Source organism: Stylophora pistillata, chromosome 14 (genome assembly GCF_964205215.1).
Source record: "Stylophora pistillata chromosome 14, jaStyPist1.2, whole genome shotgun sequence".
NCBI lineage: Eukaryota > Metazoa > Cnidaria > Anthozoa > Scleractinia > Pocilloporidae > Stylophora > Stylophora pistillata.
In genome coordinates this window covers 17,614,837-17,634,878 of record NC_142532.1, presented here as the reverse complement: position 1 = coordinate 17,634,878, position 20,042 = coordinate 17,614,837, and the positions used below count along the sequence as shown (strand labels likewise).

General features: G+C 38.8%; 2 protein-coding genes and 1 pseudogene across 3 annotated transcripts in view; 1 reads left to right on the top strand and 2 right to left on the bottom strand.

Moving 5' to 3' along the window:
* LOC148716905 (uncharacterized) overlaps positions 1-8,967 on the bottom strand; it is a 14,149-nt gene extending 5,182 nt beyond the window's left edge. Inside the window, exons 1-3 of the mRNA XM_088745642.1 lie at positions 8,553-8,967; positions 3,489-3,851; positions 50-370 (exon numbers count right to left, since the gene is read on the bottom strand). Of these exons, the coding sequence (XP_088601768.1) occupies positions 50-370; positions 3,489-3,851; positions 8,553-8,826 (958 nt within the window). The 5' untranslated portion in view covers positions 8,827-8,967. The remainder of the gene's footprint in view (positions 1-49; positions 371-3,488; positions 3,852-8,552) is intronic.
* Positions 8,968-14,551: 5,584 nt separating this feature from the next.
* On the top strand, positions 14,552-16,047 carry LOC148716904 (uncharacterized; annotated as a pseudogene). Its single transcript, XR_015995501.1, has 2 exons — positions 14,552-14,776; positions 15,043-16,047. The product of XR_015995501.1 is annotated as an uncharacterized LOC148716904 (transcript).
* On the bottom strand, positions 15,812-19,859 carry LOC148716903 (uncharacterized). Its single transcript, XM_088745506.1, has 3 exons — positions 19,404-19,859; positions 17,505-19,143; positions 15,812-17,058 (listed from the first exon to the last, which is right to left on the bottom strand). Exons 1-3 carry the CDS (start codon positions 19,633-19,635, stop codon positions 16,290-16,292), a joined length of 2,640 nt encoding a protein of 879 aa, XP_088601632.1. The 5' UTR covers positions 19,636-19,859; the 3' UTR covers positions 15,812-16,289.
* Positions 19,860-20,042: the final 183 nt, after the last annotated feature.

Genomic DNA, 20,042 nt, shown 5'->3' with positions numbered 1-20,042 from the left:
GGTACTGTATAAATGAATGATAAATAAATATAAGAGTAATTTACCATACCAACTTTAAGAAGAAATGATTTGAATGACTTCATGCCATATCCATTGGCCCGACAAGTGTAGTTTCCAGCATCTTCCTTTGTGATGTTCTTAATTTCCAGTTTAGTAAGTAAGAGGGTAGGCTTATCTTTTTCTCTTATATGATGATACTCATACTTCAGTTGTTTATTATCCTCATTTAATCTTGTGCCATTCTTCAAAACTGAACCAGCTACTAATGGATCAATACTTCGGATGCTACAGGTTATGTTTACTGTCGCTCCAATGTAGGGTGTGTCCCCAGGTTCAAGTCCTGCAGACTCTACAACTGGGGGACCTCTCACTAAAATTAAACAGAGGACTCGGTAAGAATCAATTGTTACTGCAACCCTTTCCTCTAAATCAAAGCCAAGTTAATTAAAGTATCAATGGTAATAAAATGCATTTAATGTAATCTTGAACAGCAGTTGTGGTCCACAGCATCAGGACCAACGACAAATGTTTGTGAGCAAATTCAAAGACTGTTTCTAAGCTACTTTATTTTTTTCATTCTCTTACATTCATGGTAGAGTAACTGCATGTAAACCTACAGCCTGTACAGAGGAGTCACTGAAGAAGATTGGGGCAAAACTTCCACATTCTGCACTAAAGGACTGATTCCTCAGAAAAATAAGTTTATCAAACAATTTTTTTTAAACTTTACCAATAATAATCATTAACAATGAGCAAATTTAGACTTTTTCTAAGCTATTTGGCCGTCCAACAAAGATTTTACAGAGCAAAATAACAAGAACTTCATTAGTTCTATGCTTAATGCAGCTTGGAAAAATGATTAATTCAAACTAAGTGCATCAATTCACTTTCAAAATTTTGTCTTTATGTCCAAACCTTTTTCATCGTCCAAAAAATAACTTTCCAGTTTTCTATGGCTGCGTTTTCACAAATTCAAGGCTCCACCAGTATCCAGCTGCATGCACATGGTACAGAGGACATTATAACTCATTTATTGTCTTAGGATCAACATACAACAGATGGCCATTAACCCCTGCCACAATAAATACCTATTTACTAAAAGATCAAAATTTTGAGTTTTTTTCATTCCCATGCAACGATATTTACCCGTGTATAATGCACGCCCACGTTTAATGCGCACCCTTGTTTTTAACCTAATTTGTCAGAAAGAAAAGTTTTTCACGGCAAAAAAGATAAGTTAAATTCGTACAATTATTTATTAATAAAACAACAAGAAGAAGTTTACTATATCATTAACATCAATATCTTTTGTTACTTATGACTTTTTGTGAGAGTATTGAAAACAAACTTTAGGACTTCAAGCGAGGCCTAGCTAATTTGACGATTCCATGGCTCGGTAAATGTTATGAGTGAGCAACAATATGTCCGAAAAGTATTGAAGATTTTGTGTAATGTCGTCGTATTTTAGAATCTTCAAACTAACGCTATGCAATTCTCTGGCCGTAAAGTCAGGTAAACAACAATATAACCACGATGAATCCCACTGCAGTACGTTTTTTACACATAAGAAATTCGCGCGTTTTTCGCTTATAACAGCAAATCAAGAACTGCTTCAAATAAAGCTCTTATCCTGAAATATTTCTTGCTCACTTTCTTCTTGCTTCTTATATTGAAAAATATAACATAAGATCTCTTCACATGCGGCTAAATTTGCATATCCACTCTGAAATCTAAATTATCCTCATGCCTGTCTGTACACTTGCAAAAATATTTAGCGATTTTTCTCTTTCCTCTTTATTTCAGTGTAAAAACTTAATATGCACCTATAATTTTTCATTGAAAATATGTTATTTAATTAAAGCCTTAAATGTGTTACTTTTTAGTTGTTTTAACGTATGCAAATTAGGACGTGTGTGACAAACAATGGAATCTGTGTATAATACGCACCGTGATTTTGATGATTATTTATGTAGAAAAAAAGTGCTCATTACACACGGGTATATATGGTATTATCATCATCTCCAATTGTTCTTTGCTTTCTTGAGCAAAGAAAAGCGTCAGTCTCCTGTTTCATCAAATTCTATTTTGAAGGGTGCTAGTAAAAAGCAACAATTTAAAATTGACTTGTCTGCCTTTAGCATGTGTCAGTTCTGTGAGATCATTTCAACAGTTTCCTAAATTAAACCTATCAGAGACACATTAAAGAGATAATTCTATATAGCACTAAAATATAGCACTTAAGCCCGCTCAGTCTCTATTATAATTTAAGGATAATAGTTCATCCCTTCAATTTAGAAGAAGAAGAAGAAGAAGAAGATACTTTTATTTAGTTAGGGTAACTCCTACAGTTACGAAAACTGATATCCTTAGAGGCCCTAACAAAAAGAAATGAAAAAAGTTAAAAATACATGAAACTAGTCCAACTACGCTAATAGAAAGATATCCTAAAACTGCATTAAAACTATTAAAACCATTGATAAAAACTACAAGTTACGATTAAAAACTTCACATCCATGATAATAGCTTTTTTCGTACATTCTAGTTCGATAGAGGGAAAACGGAGATGATCACTTTGCCACATTTTTCTCTGCACAATATCTCTATTAAAAGAAAAGTAATCCATTAAAAATTGCGAGCAGCGCTTATTAAGACATTTCTTCACAAGGTTTAATGCATGAGTGTCCCGTCTAAGCTCCAGCGTATTATATCTAAGGTGAGCTAGTGCTTCATCACCGTTGTTGGTTTTCATGATAATGCTTACCGCACGTCTCTGTAGTTTTTCTAAATTATCAGCATTTATACGTCCGCAAAAATTCCAAACGGTATCGCAATAATCAAGAACAGGAAGAATACTTGATGTCTATAATTATACCAGCAGTATGCATACCAATGCTCCCCCTAGTGCGGCCAAGAATTCCTAATCTCTTACAGACTTTGATCAGTAATTAAATAATTCACGTGTGCGTTCCATGAAAGCGACTCATCCTAAATTACTCCTAGATATTTATACTCAGCAACCCGTGTTAGCTCCTAACCATCAATATTCACAGAGAGATCAGCATTTGCTAATCTAGAACCAGTACCAAATAAAACACATTCTGTTTTTCCTTGGTGAATAAAAAGACTATTGTATACAAGCCAATCAATGACCTTGGCAAGTTAACTGGTAAAAGTACTACTGATTTCTTGGGCGTTACTTAAGAGGCAAAATACATAACTGTATTGTCAGCGTACATGAGAATCTGGCATCGCTCTCAAACTGTAGGAAGGTCATTGACAAAAAGGATAAAGAGTAAAGGGCCAAGGATTGACCCTTGAGGGACACCCGATGTAATGAGACAAGGTTCAGATATTTCTCTACCAAACTCATGAGTTGTTTTTAGGGGATGACCTGGCTAAGCTACATGTGTTATATGTGGGTGTCAGCTTTGAGGGGGAAAAGCTTGCTCCAAAGATTACAGTACGAACCATTAGAGGTGGTTACCTACCATTCACGTTTAACTTAACACGAACTGATGCCTGTTTCCCCTTCTCATTTGTCACAACACATGTGTAGAATCCTGCATCACTTTTTGAAATGTATTTGACTTGTAAATTTCGTTTGCAAGATGCAAACGAATAATGCCACTTTTTTTCCAGAGGTTTGCCATTAAACAGCCAAGTTACATTTGCTGAAAAGTTTGAATGGACTTGGCATTCAAATGTGGGGCTATCATCCACATCACGCGTTATACTACTTCCACTGATCATTAGTGCTTGAGGGTCTTTATCTGAGGTGTGGGGGGATCCTGGTATGATTCCATTCATACAATTTCCAGTGTCACGTCTGTGCCGCTTTGATGAAAAGTTCACTAAATTAGAAAGCAATTAAAATAATCATTAAGAGGGTGTTACCTATTACAGTACCGTATTTATTCGCCTATAAGCCGATCTCGGCTATAAGCCGAGACCCTAAACTTCTTCATGTCAGCAGCTGTTGCATTGAAATAAAAAATAAACACAAAACATTCGGCTATAAGCCGAGACCTAATAATTGCAAAGTACTCCACGCGTGTCGTTAACTGAGATGAATTAACATAAACCTAAAACAAAAGGAGCTTCCCTCTCGGGAAACATGCAACCAAAAAGTAGGTTATTTACTCAGTTGTTATTGGTCGTTTAATTGAAAGTAACAACAAATCACAGATAAGTTGAATTTAATGTGTAAATAAATAGAACCATGCGCGACATAACAAAACATTCACCTGAGTTCAGAATCCTGTCTCAAACAATCGCTCTCTTTCAAAATTATCGTAATCGATCATCATGCCGAAAGTTCGTCGTTCTTCATACAACTTAGCGTTCAAACTAAAAGTCGTTGCTGAAGCAGAGGCCGTCGAGAACAACTCCGAGATCGCTAGAGATTACGGAATCAGTGAATCGATGGTGCGTCGCTGGCGAAAAGATCAAGCGAACCTGTTTAATGGTGAGCTTAAAATGTCAGCAAAGCGAAAGACGATGGGCTGCTTTTCGCCAAAGTATCCTGAATTGGATCAAACACTACTGGACTGGTTTTCAGAGCAGAGGAGTCAAGGTAAGTCTTTCGCTTCTTTAAGACAATGAAAAGCTTCGATCAGCTGATATCTGTCAGATCGTGTTGCAATGTTTACACAAACCGTGAGAATGACCGCTTCTGATTGGCCAGTTTTTCATGTTGTCAAAACAAGTCAAACAATTGATCTCTTTTATCTTTTACAGGAATTGCTGTAAGCGGATTAATTCTACGGCTGAAAGCGAAGGAGTTGAGCAGTGACCCAGACTTCAAAGCCTCACTGGGTTGGTACCAGAGATGGAAAAAGCGCCATTCCATCAGCCTTCGCACTAAGACAACCCTGGCCCAGCGACTCCCACAAGATCTGGAAGAAAAGATCATCCAGTTCCATCGGTTTGTGATCGCACTTCGGCAGCGGTGTGGCCATTCGCTCTCCAGGCTGTTCAATATGGATGAAACTCCTATGCGATTCGAGCTTCCGTCGAGGAGAACAATTGAATTCAGTGGCAGCAGAACAGTTCCAGTGAAGTCTTGCGGCGCCGAGAAGAGGAGCTTTACAGTCACACTCGCAGCCGCCGCCGATGGCAAAAAACTTCCACCTTCCGTGATCTTCAAAGGTGTTCGCACTCCAAGAGACCTCGCTGTTCCAGACACTGTTCGAGTATCGTTCCACAAGAAGGGCTGGATGGATGAAAAAGGTAGGAATTTGTCACATTTCTATTTCATAGCTCACTGGTAATTGATGTTATGCTCAAATGACTGATCTTCGCATTCTGTAAATTTAATCTAATTGGGTATTCTGTTATTTATTTCAGGAGTGAAGGAGTGGATTCGAACCTGTTTGCCACGGAATCCTCGCGATGAACGGTCACTGCTTGTATGGGATTCTTTCCGAGCCCATCTGACAGAGTCGGTGAAAGCAGACCTACAACGGCGCAAGATCGACGTAGCTGTTATTCCAGGTGGCCTGACTCCAGTCCTGCAGCCATTAGACAAATGCCTCAACAAACCATTCAAGGACTACATGCGGCGAAATTACCTTAACTGGATGATGACAGGTCCCTTCGAGTACACGCCAGCGGGAAAGAAGAAGGCCCCGTCGAAAAACCTGTTCCTTCGTTGGGTGAAGCAGTCATAGGAAGAGATTCCGGAAGACATGGCGAGAAGATCGTTCAAAACGTGCGGGATCTCAAACGCTCTCGATGGAACAGAAGACGACGCCATCTACGACGACGAAATGCCTGAGGTAGCTGATGATGACATGGAGGATGAGTTTGAGACTGACAGCGAAGAAGACGACGATGACTAAAAACTTCAATGTCACAAACCTCAACTTCATAAACAAAACGGCTCCTTTAGGAGCCACCACATAAATTAAAGTCAATGACCAACAATGATTTACATGTACCTACCTTTCGTGATCTCGGAAATTCGTGTTTGTTGATAATCGCTCGGCTTATAGTCGAATAAACATTGAATTTCGAATCTTGTTAAGCACCCGTAAATATTTTTTGGCGAAAATACTCGGCTATAAGCCGAACCCCCTACCTTGGCGAGAATTTACCTGTTCTCAGTTTAAATTGTTGGAAAAATCGCTCGGCTTATAGGCGAATAAATACGGTAACTATCAGGTGAGCCACACAGAATACTGGAGACTTATTCTGTATCCAGGAGACTACTGGATAATCCAGAAGAGTTGGCATGTATGCAATTACTCTTTCTATACAACACACCCTACTTGAAAAAATATCTATAAACAATGCCCTGAAACATGTTTGTTGAATTACTTTTTATTAATTTGAAAATTATTTCTGAAGTAGCTGGAGGTTTCACCACATAGCAAGTTTGCCTGACCACCTTTGTCCCCTGCAGTAACACAAGTTTGCCTCCACCTTTACTATTTTACCCCTAAAATCTCTCAAATTATCTAGTATTTTGACCAACATGAAATTTCAAATCGAAACCGTAACAAAGTTCAATCAACATGCAAATAGCCAGCTGTGTTAAGCAACACACAACTATTGCACCAGTAATGCAAAGCCCCTTCATAACTCTGGCCTTGACCTAACTGGTTTAACACCATTTTATGATGACACTTGTGGCAAAATTCAAAAACTAGTCAAATGAACAATGTAAAGTAGAACCCCACTAATTCAAACACGATTACATCAAACTCCCCATTTACTTAAAATAATTTTACTTTCCCTTGAGCTTCAGTCAAATTTGTCCTGAAAACTCAAACTTTGACTAACAGCTTTCGTCAATAGACATCAAAGTGTCAACAAAGAGCTAATTGACACATCCCAATCTTTAATTATGATTGATAATACCATGCTAACATTTATGAAAACATAAAATATTTAGTTTAACTTCCAAATTGAAAGTCTTCCTTGTCAGGGTTTGAACCATTTACCACTTAGAAGTGAAAAGTAAATAATTTTTCCAGATGATTCCAGAATTTTCTCTTGTAAGCAGGTTAAGAGAACAGAAAAGCTTATCCATTACTTAATGTTATCTCGATGTCACACCAAATTCCTTGCCTAATTTACAACAAATATTGGCACTCAGTAGGGAGAATTACTGGTCGATTCTGGAGAATTAAAGTTTTAACACCACCAAGCACATGTGCAACCAAACTTTCCTTGAGTTGCCTCCCCAGGGGAAGATAAGGGCCTAATGGAACAGGTTAAACAAAAATGAAAATTTTCATTTGAAGCTTTGAAAAGGATTTTGTATTTTGAGGAACAGAGCATGTTTTTATAAGGAATATATTGGGTCACTCAGTGGACTAAGTCCTACATTTTGAAATTTGTACAAGAGGTAAATAAGAAAAATGAATGCTTCTCCAGTGTTATTTATGATATCAAATTGTTTAATATTTCACTATGTAATGAACTGACTATATTATTGATTCACAAAAACAATCCAAAGAGGGTATGGCAAGCAGCCTTATAAAAGGTCAGAAATCCTGTTTACAAATTCATGCCTGCAAATTCACCTCAACAATAATTTTAGGGTAAAAAAGTTCTACATGTATGTAAATGAAACTTCTGTACAAAGAACTCTTTGACCCCCAAGATCTAACTGATTTTATTAAAAACTAGATCTTTGGATAATGCAATTCAAGACTTTTTATTGGCTTAGCCATTATGGTATATCAGCCAATATACCATGATCTACAAATATGGCAAGCATACGTGTCAGCTTAAAATTAAAAGGGAGCTAAAAATTTAATAAAATTTAATAATTTAATTTAACGTTTTTAATAAAACAATTATTCCACTCGCGCTTGTTGGATATGAGATGATTATAGCCAACGAGGCGTGTAGCGCCTCGTTGGCTATCTATCATCTCGTATCCAACGCGCGCTCGTGGAATAATTGTTAAATAGTCCCCCTTCTACCTGCTACAGATTTCCTTGAAAAATAGTTATCAGAATTTGATATTTGATCAGGGCAAAAACTTCTACCTGATAAGACTATGATTACCCATAAAATAGCTGGTAACGTTAGGTGTAAACTCCAAGTTAAATAAAGTATTGTACTATATAGTAAAAAAATTGAATATTCTCATTAACTGTTTGCTGGGTAATGTATGGATATTGTGGGGGGAAGATACATGTTAATCACTTCTGGAAGGTAAAGGCTTAAAAAATTAAGGCCTTGAATCTGGGACAACATATTTCAGGTTTTAAGAAATTTGCCTTATCTTTTTTATCATTAATACCATTAATTTTTTGCAATTCCTCAAGCTCTACTTTCCTTTGAAGGTTTTGAAGTGATATCAAATCAATTATTAATATTGGAACTATAATTTGAGAGTGCAAGTGTGAAATAGTGTCCATCTCCTTGATCACTTTATATAACTTTTCCAGTTGCACAACTAAATTCAAATCAGCCAAACTGGCCATAAAGTCCACTCAACGGCTAAACAAATTTCACATGATTGAGATCTCCTCACGTTTAATTACGCTTAACGAATCACATTTAAGTAGCACCGTAATTTTAACATAGAAGCTCACCTTTTCCGCAATCCTCTGAGATTAAAGTTTCTCCTTGGCAAAGCGGATTATTGGGATCGTTTTGATCGCTACATGTTACCACAAGTATATGGCCAGTCATTCCTCGCCTGTCCTTGCAAGGACAAAACACCGTTTGTTTACGGCATTGTGAACTCTGTTCCCGTTCTTCCAAAATAGCTGAGGTAAATCCCGCTCCGCAAAAGAGGAAAAACAAGAGAAGTTCTTTCGCAACCATAGATCGTTTGACTAGTCTAGATCTTATCGAATTAAACATCTCGTAAATAGCGGAAAAAGTATGAAATTCCCTTTTCTGGACCTGCTCGAATGTCGAAATGGTTTTAGATGACGAGAACTCGTAAAGAAATAGAGTCAACTGCTCTGAAATACAGTATCCTCTCTGCAATCTGAAAGAAAACGTTCGGAGAAGACAACCTCGGAGACCCAGGGGCTGTGGGTCGATTTCAAGTTAGGGCATGAAGAGCCCCTGGGGACATTGTCTTACAAGACTAGTTCCAAACGGTCGCAGTCGTTCTGCCATCTGATTGGTGCCAGAAAATCTTTGTGTTTTTCTGCCCAATCAGAGTGAAGTGTCCTTTCGTGTGTTTTAACACGGACATACACTAATAGCTCAGTTGCTCGCTATGTTTGTTAGGCGGTGCGACGGAATTTGCTTGAGGTGAAAAGTTTCAGTCTTAGCACACAATGTAAGGGAAATCTGTTTCCTCATGTGGTTTTTTGTCTCCGGCATGAAGAAATATATCCGCACAAGACAACCTTTCCTAGAAATGAGAATTAAATTTTATTTCCTGCGTCCTAACCGCTTTCTGGATGCTTAAATACAAGACATTCACACTCGCTATGAATAATAATTTTTAACGCAATCTATAGCTAATTGCATATGAATAAAAGAGTGGTGTGTACTGGGAATAACGATAAAACAATTATGGACTAATTGCAATATGCAATGGCATATTGCAACAAAATCGATCAGATTGTCCGCGAAAATCCTACCGGAAATTATACTGAATACTTTCGCAGGTATCCTAAGAGAACGTGTTTTAAAGTTTGTGAGGTTTGTATACAACACGATGGTTGCAGTCATTGATATGTCGCTTTAAACGTTAAAGGAGATTTGAGCTTAAATCTTTCTAGATTCTTTGCATAATTTGCTGTGACTGAAACTTTGCCAATCCCGTGAAGTTATTTCGTCGCACGGGCCACGCAGGTATGTTGAGCAACTGGCTCTTTCGCCTACGTAGCTTTCTGCTTTCTGTGCGCGCCAAAATCTAATCTTCGCTTTGTAGTAAAGTCGTTCACAATACGGCTTAAGTTCGTGGACGACATCCAGCAAGCGTTTAGAGAAAGCTTAGCTGTGTTTCCGGTTAGCTAATTAAAATCTGAACACTTATTAATGAGAACATCGTGAGAAGGAGAGGTTTTTTCGGGCAGTTACCGAAGGGGTTAGGAAAGAGTTTAATCTTTCAACTGTTGCCTAGAGTGTTGAAATTCTTGAGCTAGGAAGGCCACGGATTCTCTTCTAGTCCCTTGGTCATTGTCATTTCACCTCTTCTGTCGATTGTTGAAGACCAAGTTAAATACCTTTGATCAATGGGAATCGATCCGATGCTGCTTTCAATGGGAAAAACAAAACCAAAGACCAAGAAGTAATGGATGGAAACGGCGGGTTTGGTTTATTGCAAATGTCAGCCTAATAGTACAGGGTCATCTAACCACATCTAATAAGCAAAGGTTTCTTTTCTTTTTTTTCAAGCGAAGACGAGATTAGATTTTGGCACGCACAGAAAGTTGCGCAAGTACCAGTTGCTCGACATACCTGCGTGGCCCGTCCGACGAAATAACTTCACGGGATTGGCAAATTAAGTTTCAGTCACAGCAAATTATGCAAAGAATCTAGAAAAGATTTAAGCTTAAATCTCGTTTAACGTTTAAAGCGACATTTCAATGACTGCAACCATCGTGTTGTATACAAACCTCGCAAACTTTAAAACACGTTCTCTAGTGATACCTGCGAAAGTATTCAGTATAATTTCCGGTAAGATTTTCGCGGACAATCTGATCGATTTCTCTTACATTGTGTGCTGAGACTGAAACTTTTCACCTCAAGCAAATCTCCGTCGCACGGCCTTAACATACATGGCGAGCAACTGCGCTATTACTATTTGTCCGTATTAAAACACACGAAAGGACACTTCCCTCTGATTGGGCAGAAAAACACAAAGATTTTCTGGCACCAATCAGATGGCAGAACGACTGCGACCATTTGGAACTAGTCTTGTAAGACAATGTCCCTAGGGGCTCTTCATGCCCTAACTTGAAATCGACCCACAGTCCCTGGGTCTCCGAGGATGCGCAGAAGATAACCAAGCTGAAGTAGTGGGGGTTTGTTAACAAGCTTTCTAAATCTTCTCCTGTTAGGAACTGGAACCAAGACATATATTTGGAATCAGGCAGATGGTGATCCCAAAAAGCAAGAATGTGACTCGGAAAATTTATCAACGTCAACTGAATAAGGAAAATTAAAATAATGTTTTCACCTGCTTGTTTGCACTCTTAAAGATATCGGCGCAACGACGGATAATGGGCGACACAAGCACAGAACTGACGAGAAATTGAAGAAATAAGACATTTAAAAAATGTCTAAGGCGGGACCGGACATCCGTCTACTCCTCTGAGGATGGGGGTGGGGGTGGGGGGGAGGGGAGGGGATGGGAGCTAGGGGATGTGAGTAATCACTAGGCCATGCACTCGCAGTCAATCGAGAAAATTTACGATTTCGGAGCTCTGAAATGAGTTCAAGTGTCTCATGATATTTGTCAAGGCGTCTGCTTTCAAGAGCTTTTTAAAGCCATAGTGACATAAGTTTATGTTTCGATAATGACAGGGGAAGAACAAGGTTTCTCCTGAAACGAGAGGACTGCCTCTCCGGGTATTTGTAAAACCAACAATTGCCTAAAAAAAAAACGGTTGAGATGCTGTTTTTTACCATTCGAAAACAAAACTTTCGCTCTTTCGAAATAAGAAATATAAACACATTTTCGATGTCTCTCCTTTTTCATTCGCCCTCAATAATTTTCTTCATATTCAGAATCAAAACTGGTGGATTTAATTTGGAAGCATATGATTTTGAAACATCTGTTTTCTTGCTTTTTTTGCTGGTGTTTTTTCGGTTTGCTTGTTTTATTTGTTGCGAGTTTCAATGCCTTCGGTTTGCCGCTTTTTTCAGTTTTTATAGTTTTCTTTTCATTATTATGTATTCGGCTCTCGTTACTGTTGTGGTTAACTTTTCGTTTTACGTTTTTCTTTTCGTCTTCCTTATTTAGAAATTAAAGATCGTTTGGCGCCAATTCATCTGGTGATACCCGCCTGTCTGTCGAGAGCAGCCTGACGACATTCAGCGTTATTGTGCGTCAAAACTTTCCGTTTTTGAAAACACGCTTTTCTAGCGAGATTCGACAAAGTTAGGCCCTGTACTGAACCAGCGTGCACCTATGAGAATGATTGCTACCGAACGAAGCTTCCTCATGTACACTGAATTCAATTGACCATCCTAGGATCTGGCTAGGCAAAGTAGATCCTGAGTCACTCTTTTTCGTGTGACGGGAAACTGTTAGTGGGAAGTCTTAACGAGCTGAATAGTTCTGAAGTGGGGTCATAACGTAATCAATAATTCACGAGGGTGTTTCATGACGAAGTCCACCCCCGTTTATTTGAAAAATGAAAAAAAAAACAAAACAAAACAATACAAACAAACAAACAAACAAATTAGTACGTTGAGAAATGGCATCAGCTTTCAAAACCGAATGGCTTAGGGAGTTATTTTAATTTATCAGCTGTCACATTTCGCTTTTAAACTGGCAGGAGATCAGGGAAGTCGAACCTATTTTTATTTTCAGCCTTTTAGCCCAGACTTTTCATTTTTCCACGGAATTGATCTGATCCAAGTTCAAGAGTCCTGAAGGAGTGCGTGGAATAATTCCCCAGGATGTACCTCCAGGGAGAGCCCAGATATGGAGCCGCCATGTTGGTTTACCTCCGTGATACACTCTTTTATTATGCCTAAGAATGTCAAATTTTAGAGCTGAGACTATCTTTTTACGATTTGAGGGTGAAAACGTTCTTAGGACGTTCTTAAATTTACATGGTACACCGTATTTCAATAAATTAAAGCTGAGAGAATATAAAGTGAACTACCTTGAAAAGACCTAGTCAAACTTTGCATCACCTTGTGAAGTTGTCGAAACCAAACTGCGACATTATGCGGGATTGGTCTTCGGCTTATGGAGCTGCAGTACGACAGCGAACAGTGCGCCAAGAGACGACGATGGCAAAGCATGGTACTCTACCCGAGTACATCTATCAGAGACACTGCATCAGGTCTGACCAACCCATAAATATTAAATTGGAAGAAGCTGACCAAGATGAGGAAGATGGACAAGAAAGTGAAGGACCTGGAGAAGACTCTCAAACCGAAGAACAAGTCATAGAGGAAAGCGGAAGTGAGCCTGAATACGATGGAAGCAGCGATGAGGATGATATAGGAGCCAGTGACGAAAGTGGAAACTATCTTCAAGTAGAAATCGGGAGCTCCACAACCTTTCTGCTGGGCGCAAGGTCACGCTTTGGAAGAGCTATACGATTCAATAATCGGCTTATACAGTGAAATTTTTTTCGGCTTCTTCCTGTCTAAAGATGTAGTAATATAACTTTAAAGCAATATTAATCTTTCAAAATACTCTGCAGATCAAATAAACTGAACGGCAAAGTTTATTTATGTGACAATATTAACTACTAAGAGAACGCTCAACGCTCTGAAAATGTTGTTTTATCCCTAGCAGCTTTTCGGGTCGACTTCTGAGTCATGTTCATGGACTTTCATACAAACGAGCTCTCCCGTTAAGTACAGGAAAACTGATTTACGGGTATCAACGTTAACAGTATCGACACGTAAGCATGCACTGACAAATATACGTTTTGATGTACTTATTTTGTGGATAATTGTATAGGTATAAAAGTATTACGTCAATTAAAGACGTTAAAATTATGTAGCTAAAAATAGTTGCGGTGACGGTGTTCCGTGGTCTTTTCTTGCGGTCATGCGGTGTTAGTTAATTTTTCTTTGCGGTGTTGCGGTGTTCAGGCCCCCCCCCCCCCATGTCCCCCCTCCCTAAATTGAGGACAGTTTAGAACGCGGTTTTGTAAGACAACTGCTAAACTTTGGTAAAATAACCGGCCCTCATTTCTCCAACAGTAGCATATGTTCGAAAATTCTGAGAGGATAACTTGTATTGAAGAAAAAAAAATTGAAAATTTGATGTGACTTTTACAATCTTTTGATGAAAACAAGTTTTCGAGGTTTTACCGTAAGGTGATCAGTATTGAGAAAATTTGTCTCCGGGGCAAGTTTACTAGAATTACCGTGTGGTGTAAATTTGTCCAAATCCATCATTTTAGCGCAATAATACAGATAACTTATTCACATCCAGGGGCTGATTGTGCAAAGGCTGGATAATGCTATCCACTGGATAGCATCGTATGTCTTGTAAACACGTATCCGCTGGATATATATGTTATTCACCAGACGGGAGGTCCGTATTGGGAAAAACTGTGCCCGAGGTCTTGGATACCGCCCGAGGCCGTAGGCGGAGGGCGGTACTCAAGACAGAGGGCACAGTTTTTCCCAATACGGACCGACCTATGCTGGTCAATAACATTTTTATTTTTTTCGATAGGATTTTTCTATTGAACACATAACAAAATAATTTCCAAAAGAACCCGAATGATTTAGGGCTACAATTACGAGTTTAATTACGAGAAAATCCTCCATAACCTTAACAATTTGTTAGCGAGTGAATGATAAAGAATACAGACGTTAACTAAAGAGAAAGCTTTCACCGAAATATTCTAAATTAGTAAATGTAACTGAAAAGGCTTCCGGGCAAACTTTGAAACATTTCTTGACAAGTAACTGTCATCATAGTTAGTAGAGGGGACTGGTTTGGAAAGCCGGCTAACTTCAAAGGGCCGGCCTATTGTTTCGCTTTTGAGGTTGAACCGTACCATCACGTGACCAGTACCGTGCACACATCAAGATAAACATGGCTGACATGATCGATTTATTTTTGTTTGGAGACGATTTCGACGCTGTCTTAGAAATTTTAGATGAAGAAGAAATCGATTAACACTTTGAAGAAGCTGCCGATGAAGTAAGAGTTTAAATCTGCTCAAAATTAAATGTTTTAGCGTAAGCAAGGAAAAGATCACCCGTCACTCGATCAATTCTGATTTGTGCTCAAGCTTGAAACCGTCTTTTTCTTGCGAACTAAGTGCGAAATACTTATCTTAATCAGCAATTTTATTATTATTGACCACTTTGTTGATTGTGCTTGGATTGTATCCTTATTTTTATAAATGAAAGCTAACTCTTAACTAAACGCTATCAACGCGAACTTTTTGTTTGCACCGATGACAGGTTCAACTCGAAAGCATTGTATGTCAACATTGCCACAAGAAATGCAAGAGCAAGAGTGGACTGAAACGCCACATAACTGTAAAGCACAAAGTTATCGAAAAGGAAGACCAAGGGAAACGACAGAGCTATTTAACAGTCGAAACTTATTCAAGGATTGTCGAGAAAGCCAAATTAAAATTGTGCGACTGCAAAATGTACCCACAGCTGAAAAAAGAATCAAGTCCTACAACTGCAACATAACATCAGAATTCTTTGAAATTCAGAACTTATATAACCGTTTAGTCAACTCTGGAAACGTTGAGAGATTTTATGCTGCTTTTTAATCAAATATTGCTTTGCATTCTGCGAAGCATTTTGAAGGATTATCAAGGAATGCTGCTACCCTACTTTCAACTAAGGTTGCTGACAGCATGCTTGCACATAGTGCTGAAGAGAAATTACTTGCAAGTCATACGTGTGTTTCATTGACTAAACTGTCCGATAAAGAAAAAGCTGGACTACAGTACATTGGAGGTTCTGTACTCCACAAGCTTTACAACAAGCATGCAATTGTAAAGAAATTATTAGAAACTGAGCAAGCATGTCTGTACTTAAGGCTGGGAAATTAGAAGACCCTTCTGCTATGAAACAGAAGTAAAAGTTTGCTCATTTTCTTTTGCAAAGGACATATTACAGAAACACAAGATAAAACTAAAACAGCTGAAATCAAAAGCACTTCGCAAAGACATCATTAGACCCTCCACAGGAACTAAGGCAAAATTAGACTGAATTGCTTTTAGTAATTATCATTTATTATTTAGGACAACTTCAACATACATACCATATTTCTCTGCCTATAAGCTCAGGGCTTATAAGCTCGGGGGGGGGGGCCTTATACGTGGATCAAAAAAAATTTCAGTTAGAAACTATAAACTCTTTGGTGCAAAAATGCACGAAAAGAACATTAGAAACATGATAAGAAAGACAAAATCTTTATCTATTAAGTAAAGAACAGGTTCAGTACTACTTGTGTGTTTACTCTTTGTTTCGATCTGAGAAGTACTCCTGTAGCTGTGGCTTTAAATCAGAATCAATGCATTTAGACAGTGTGATTTCCATAATATTATAGGCATGAGAAAATAGACCAATCAGTTTGTAAAAGTTGAAATTCAAAGATAAAAGAAAAAAATGGGCTTATTTTTTCTACAGACTATCAAATAGTTTGCCTATTTTTTTCACAGTCATATGACAATCACTCTCTAAAAATCTCACTGTTTTTTTCTTTTGGGAAGAGGGTCATCAGTCACATTGACCCATGCCTTGCTTTTGTCTTTCCTTCCCCTGGTATTGCCAGACTGGCATGATATAGATCGCTGTATTCGAATGTTGTTGTCATTGTACCCAAACATTCTGATGTCTGGATTGTCACATCTTCTTCCATGTTTTCTTTGACTGCCAAAATATTCTTCTATGGGATCTTGACAGAATCTTTCAGTTAAGACATATTCAACACCCTCATTAAGAAGAAACTTGGTTGCTTCCACAACTGAATAGGATGTGATCTGTAGACCCTCGTATGTCTGCCAAGATATAAACATTCTATTTCTGGCATTGGCTGTGAAATTCCCAGGTCGGTTGAGTGTGCATTCTTTCCACTGCTTAAGATATCCAAGGAACTCATCTTCAAGCCAAGGGAATCTTGGATCATCAGTGGATGTGTAAGGAGCAAGGAAAGGTTTTCTCTTCCGTTGATGTTCAATTTTACTGCGTACATTTAAGCAATCAAAGAAAGAGTCAAACATTTCACAAAGCTTCGCTGTACCTGCTGTACCAGGAGGGCCAAATGATCTTAAAACAGCTGCCATTGATGCACTTAGCACTTGAGCTGCCAGGCTGACACGCATGCTGGAGTACGAATTCAGCTTAACATGTTCATATGTAATTCTAGGAAGCAACTTCAAGCCATTCTCTGCATCTTGATAAAAGATTTGGGTGATGTGCTGCCATAATAAGTAGTGACCATCATTCCACATATACCTGGAAACAATAATCAGTCAACATTAATATGTATGCAGCAAATCATTGCCAACTTACAATATCATATAAGGAGTTATTAACAGCAAAATGTAAAACATATATAAATGCAAGATAATAAGCAGATGGGATTTCTTGTGTGTAGATGGACAGCTGCTGTCCTTTGCTGTCCCAATAACAGTTACGGATATAAGATTGCCCATTTGGCAATTTAAATTATCCCAAAATGGCTTTTGATTAGAGAAATTTAGAAACCTGGATTAAAATTTAACCCTGGGTTAGAGCTAATCGGCCTTTGAACAACTGGGCCCTGATCATAACCATTCTATTGGCTGTTGGACGTAACTGCTGCCCCTATTGTTACTGGGACAGCAAAGGCCAACAGCTCTCCACCTGCACAGTAAAATTCCTTTTGCTTTTTATCTTGAAATTGTTTTGTAAACTCATACCTGGTACAAGTACCAGATCCAGAATGATACAGACAGTTTCTTGTGGTCTTTACAAGATGAGGGGCATCTGAGAAGAAGTATATAAACCTCTGTGGTGCAAACAAATTGATTGTGCGATAGCACACATCCTTGTCAGCATTTCCATCAAGACTCTTATGCATTCGGTAGAATCTTCTATTTGGTGTGGCTCCATCTGAAGTAGAAGCAATAACCCAGAGGTTACAGGTTAACTCCAAAATAGCAACAGCCTCCCAGAACAATGGCATTATCTGGGTAGAAGTAGCTCCATTGGTAGAAAAGTGGGCCAAGCAGAACTTCAACTCTGTACAAACACCTCTGATGAGGAAAGCAAGAGCATGAGTTGCAACCTCATCAAGTTTTTCCAGAGCTCCAAAGTTGACATCAGGGTCACCAAGATCCACATATCCAATCAATTCGCCTGTGACCTTATCAAAAACAAGATTTGACATGATTTTCATTTCGTCAAATAGCAAGACAACATATCGTTGCACATCAAAGTACTTGTCTGTTAATGCTTTCAGTTCTTCAATCACATTCTCGTGAAAGCCCCTTTTGGGTCTAATAAAGTTTCTATAATCCCGCAGTGTTCTTTGGCTTGGCAGTACTAGTATCCCACTTTTTCTTATTTCCTCGTAGCAAGATGGTGATTTGGCTGCCAATGACAAACAATAACGAATTATCATTGGGTGATATCTGACACCAGTTGATGTGCTGTTGTGGAGTTTCTTTTGTTGTTGCCAAAATAGGCTCATGAATGGTGTGATCTCTGCCTGACCAAGTATATCAGTCATGTCTTTACTGAGTTCATGATCAATCTCAACACTTGATTTCTCGATTTCAAGTTTCATTTCTTGAAGTTTCTTTTCAAGGGTTGCACATTTCAATCTTTGCATCTGCAAAGTCAGTTTTAATCGTTCTGGAGATGTCTTAGAGACTGGGGTATTGAGATGCGCTGGCTTAGCTAGTTTGTTCTGCTTGGCCCTTTCTTTTAGCCGAGACTCATGTGAATATCCATAGCAACCAGCACACTGCTGGCCCTCATCCTCTGTTAAAATTTCACATCCTCTCATTCTCCAATACTGCTGGTGTGGAAATGAACTATCGTCGAATAGTGGATCGACAGATTTCGGGATGATGTGGGGTATTACAGCATTGGATAGTTCATGTGGAATTACTCCAGGACATATGGAGTGGCTTTCAACATCTTTCACAAGGTCAGAAACTGTGATATTACTGACTGATCTTAAATATCTAGAATACAGTTCATGGTCTTCAGGTATGAGCCATCCAAACATTGAAATTGTGTATCCCAAACTGTCATCTATCATGATTTCAACTTCTGGCAACAAAAAGGTGTTTTTTATCTTTCTCAGCAATATTCTGTCATTTAACTCTTGAACTGACCAGTCACTGAGGGTTTTCAAAGGATGAACTCGTTTGCAAAGTTCTACAAAGTTACTATAACAAGCATTCTTTCTTTTGGTTTCAGGCAAGTCCTTCACGATCGATAGCAGTCTTCGTGGCGCTAGCTTTTCCTTTTGGTGGCTTTTTTGGGGCATATTTAGAGTCGGTAGAGAACCAAACTTCGGTCTTTTCTTGGTCATCTTTGAAGACACGACTAAAAGCAAAGTTAAATAATTTATCTATCAGTAAGAAAGGCGGAAGAGCTTTGGTTAGTACAAGACATGTGTTGCCATCACGGAACACAAAAGTAAACATCGTCAGTTCCAAGTTATAAACACACATCTGATGTTTATAATCCCCTCTACTAACTACTAACTACACATACACCTTCGGTTGTGCTGTGCCGCGCACAAAAATCCTACATTCCATACTGGTAAGCACCATACACACACAAGCTTTAGTCTGAATACTTACCAATTTCTATATCATCAAGAGCGAAATGCTTCTCGCATGTAAAGACTCTATCGCTGTCAATTTGTTTCTGGAAATCTTTGTCTACTTCTCTTGATTTTGTGAGTTCATTCAGCCAGTCTGCTCTCCACTTTTTGTATACTTCGTTCCTCGGAGCGGGAAGTTTCCAAATGCCTATACCTTTCGATCGCCTGCACGATCCACAGCCAACCACGGAACAATTATCGCCAGGCATTTTAAACTTAATCTAGAGTAGCTTTATTACGATTTACAACTGTTTTTTCTTTTTTTATCATAATAACACCGAAAAGAACACAAGACAGCGTACCGTACTCAAGTGACAACCGGTGTCACAGTGATATGTGTACCCCCGTGATATGTGTATCCCCGCACACATATCACTAGTGATATGTGTACCCCTGGTAGGGATACACAAAACACTGAAGCTTTGCACCCGGGCCTCTTTACCCTGGTCCCAGAGGTTCTCTTCTCTCTACCCGAGTACGAGAATTCGGCGCGAAGCGCCGACCAACGAGCTGCAAAGCAGCAAGCGGAGAGAACCCCTGGTAAGGACCTTTAAGAATCTCACTTTCATGCCACCAAGCTTCGGGTGACAGCCATCAATCACGCCCCTTTCCGACA

What these genes read in the sequence shown, in the direction of transcription:
- LOC148716903 (XM_088745506.1), bottom strand. Translation starts at nt 19,635, where the DNA reads ATGCCTGGCGATAATTGTTCCGTGGTTGGCTGTGGATCGTGCAGGCGA. An exon ending in TCTTGATGATATAGAAATTG is followed by an intron (nt 19,144 to 19,403) that starts GTAAGTATTCAG and finishes CTTTGCTTTTAG; the next exon opens with TCGTGTCTTCAAAGATGACC. An exon ending in GGATCTGGTACTTGTACCAG is followed by an intron (nt 17,059 to 17,504) that starts GTATGAGTTTAC and finishes TATTGTTTCCAG; the next exon opens with GTATATGTGGAATGATGGTC.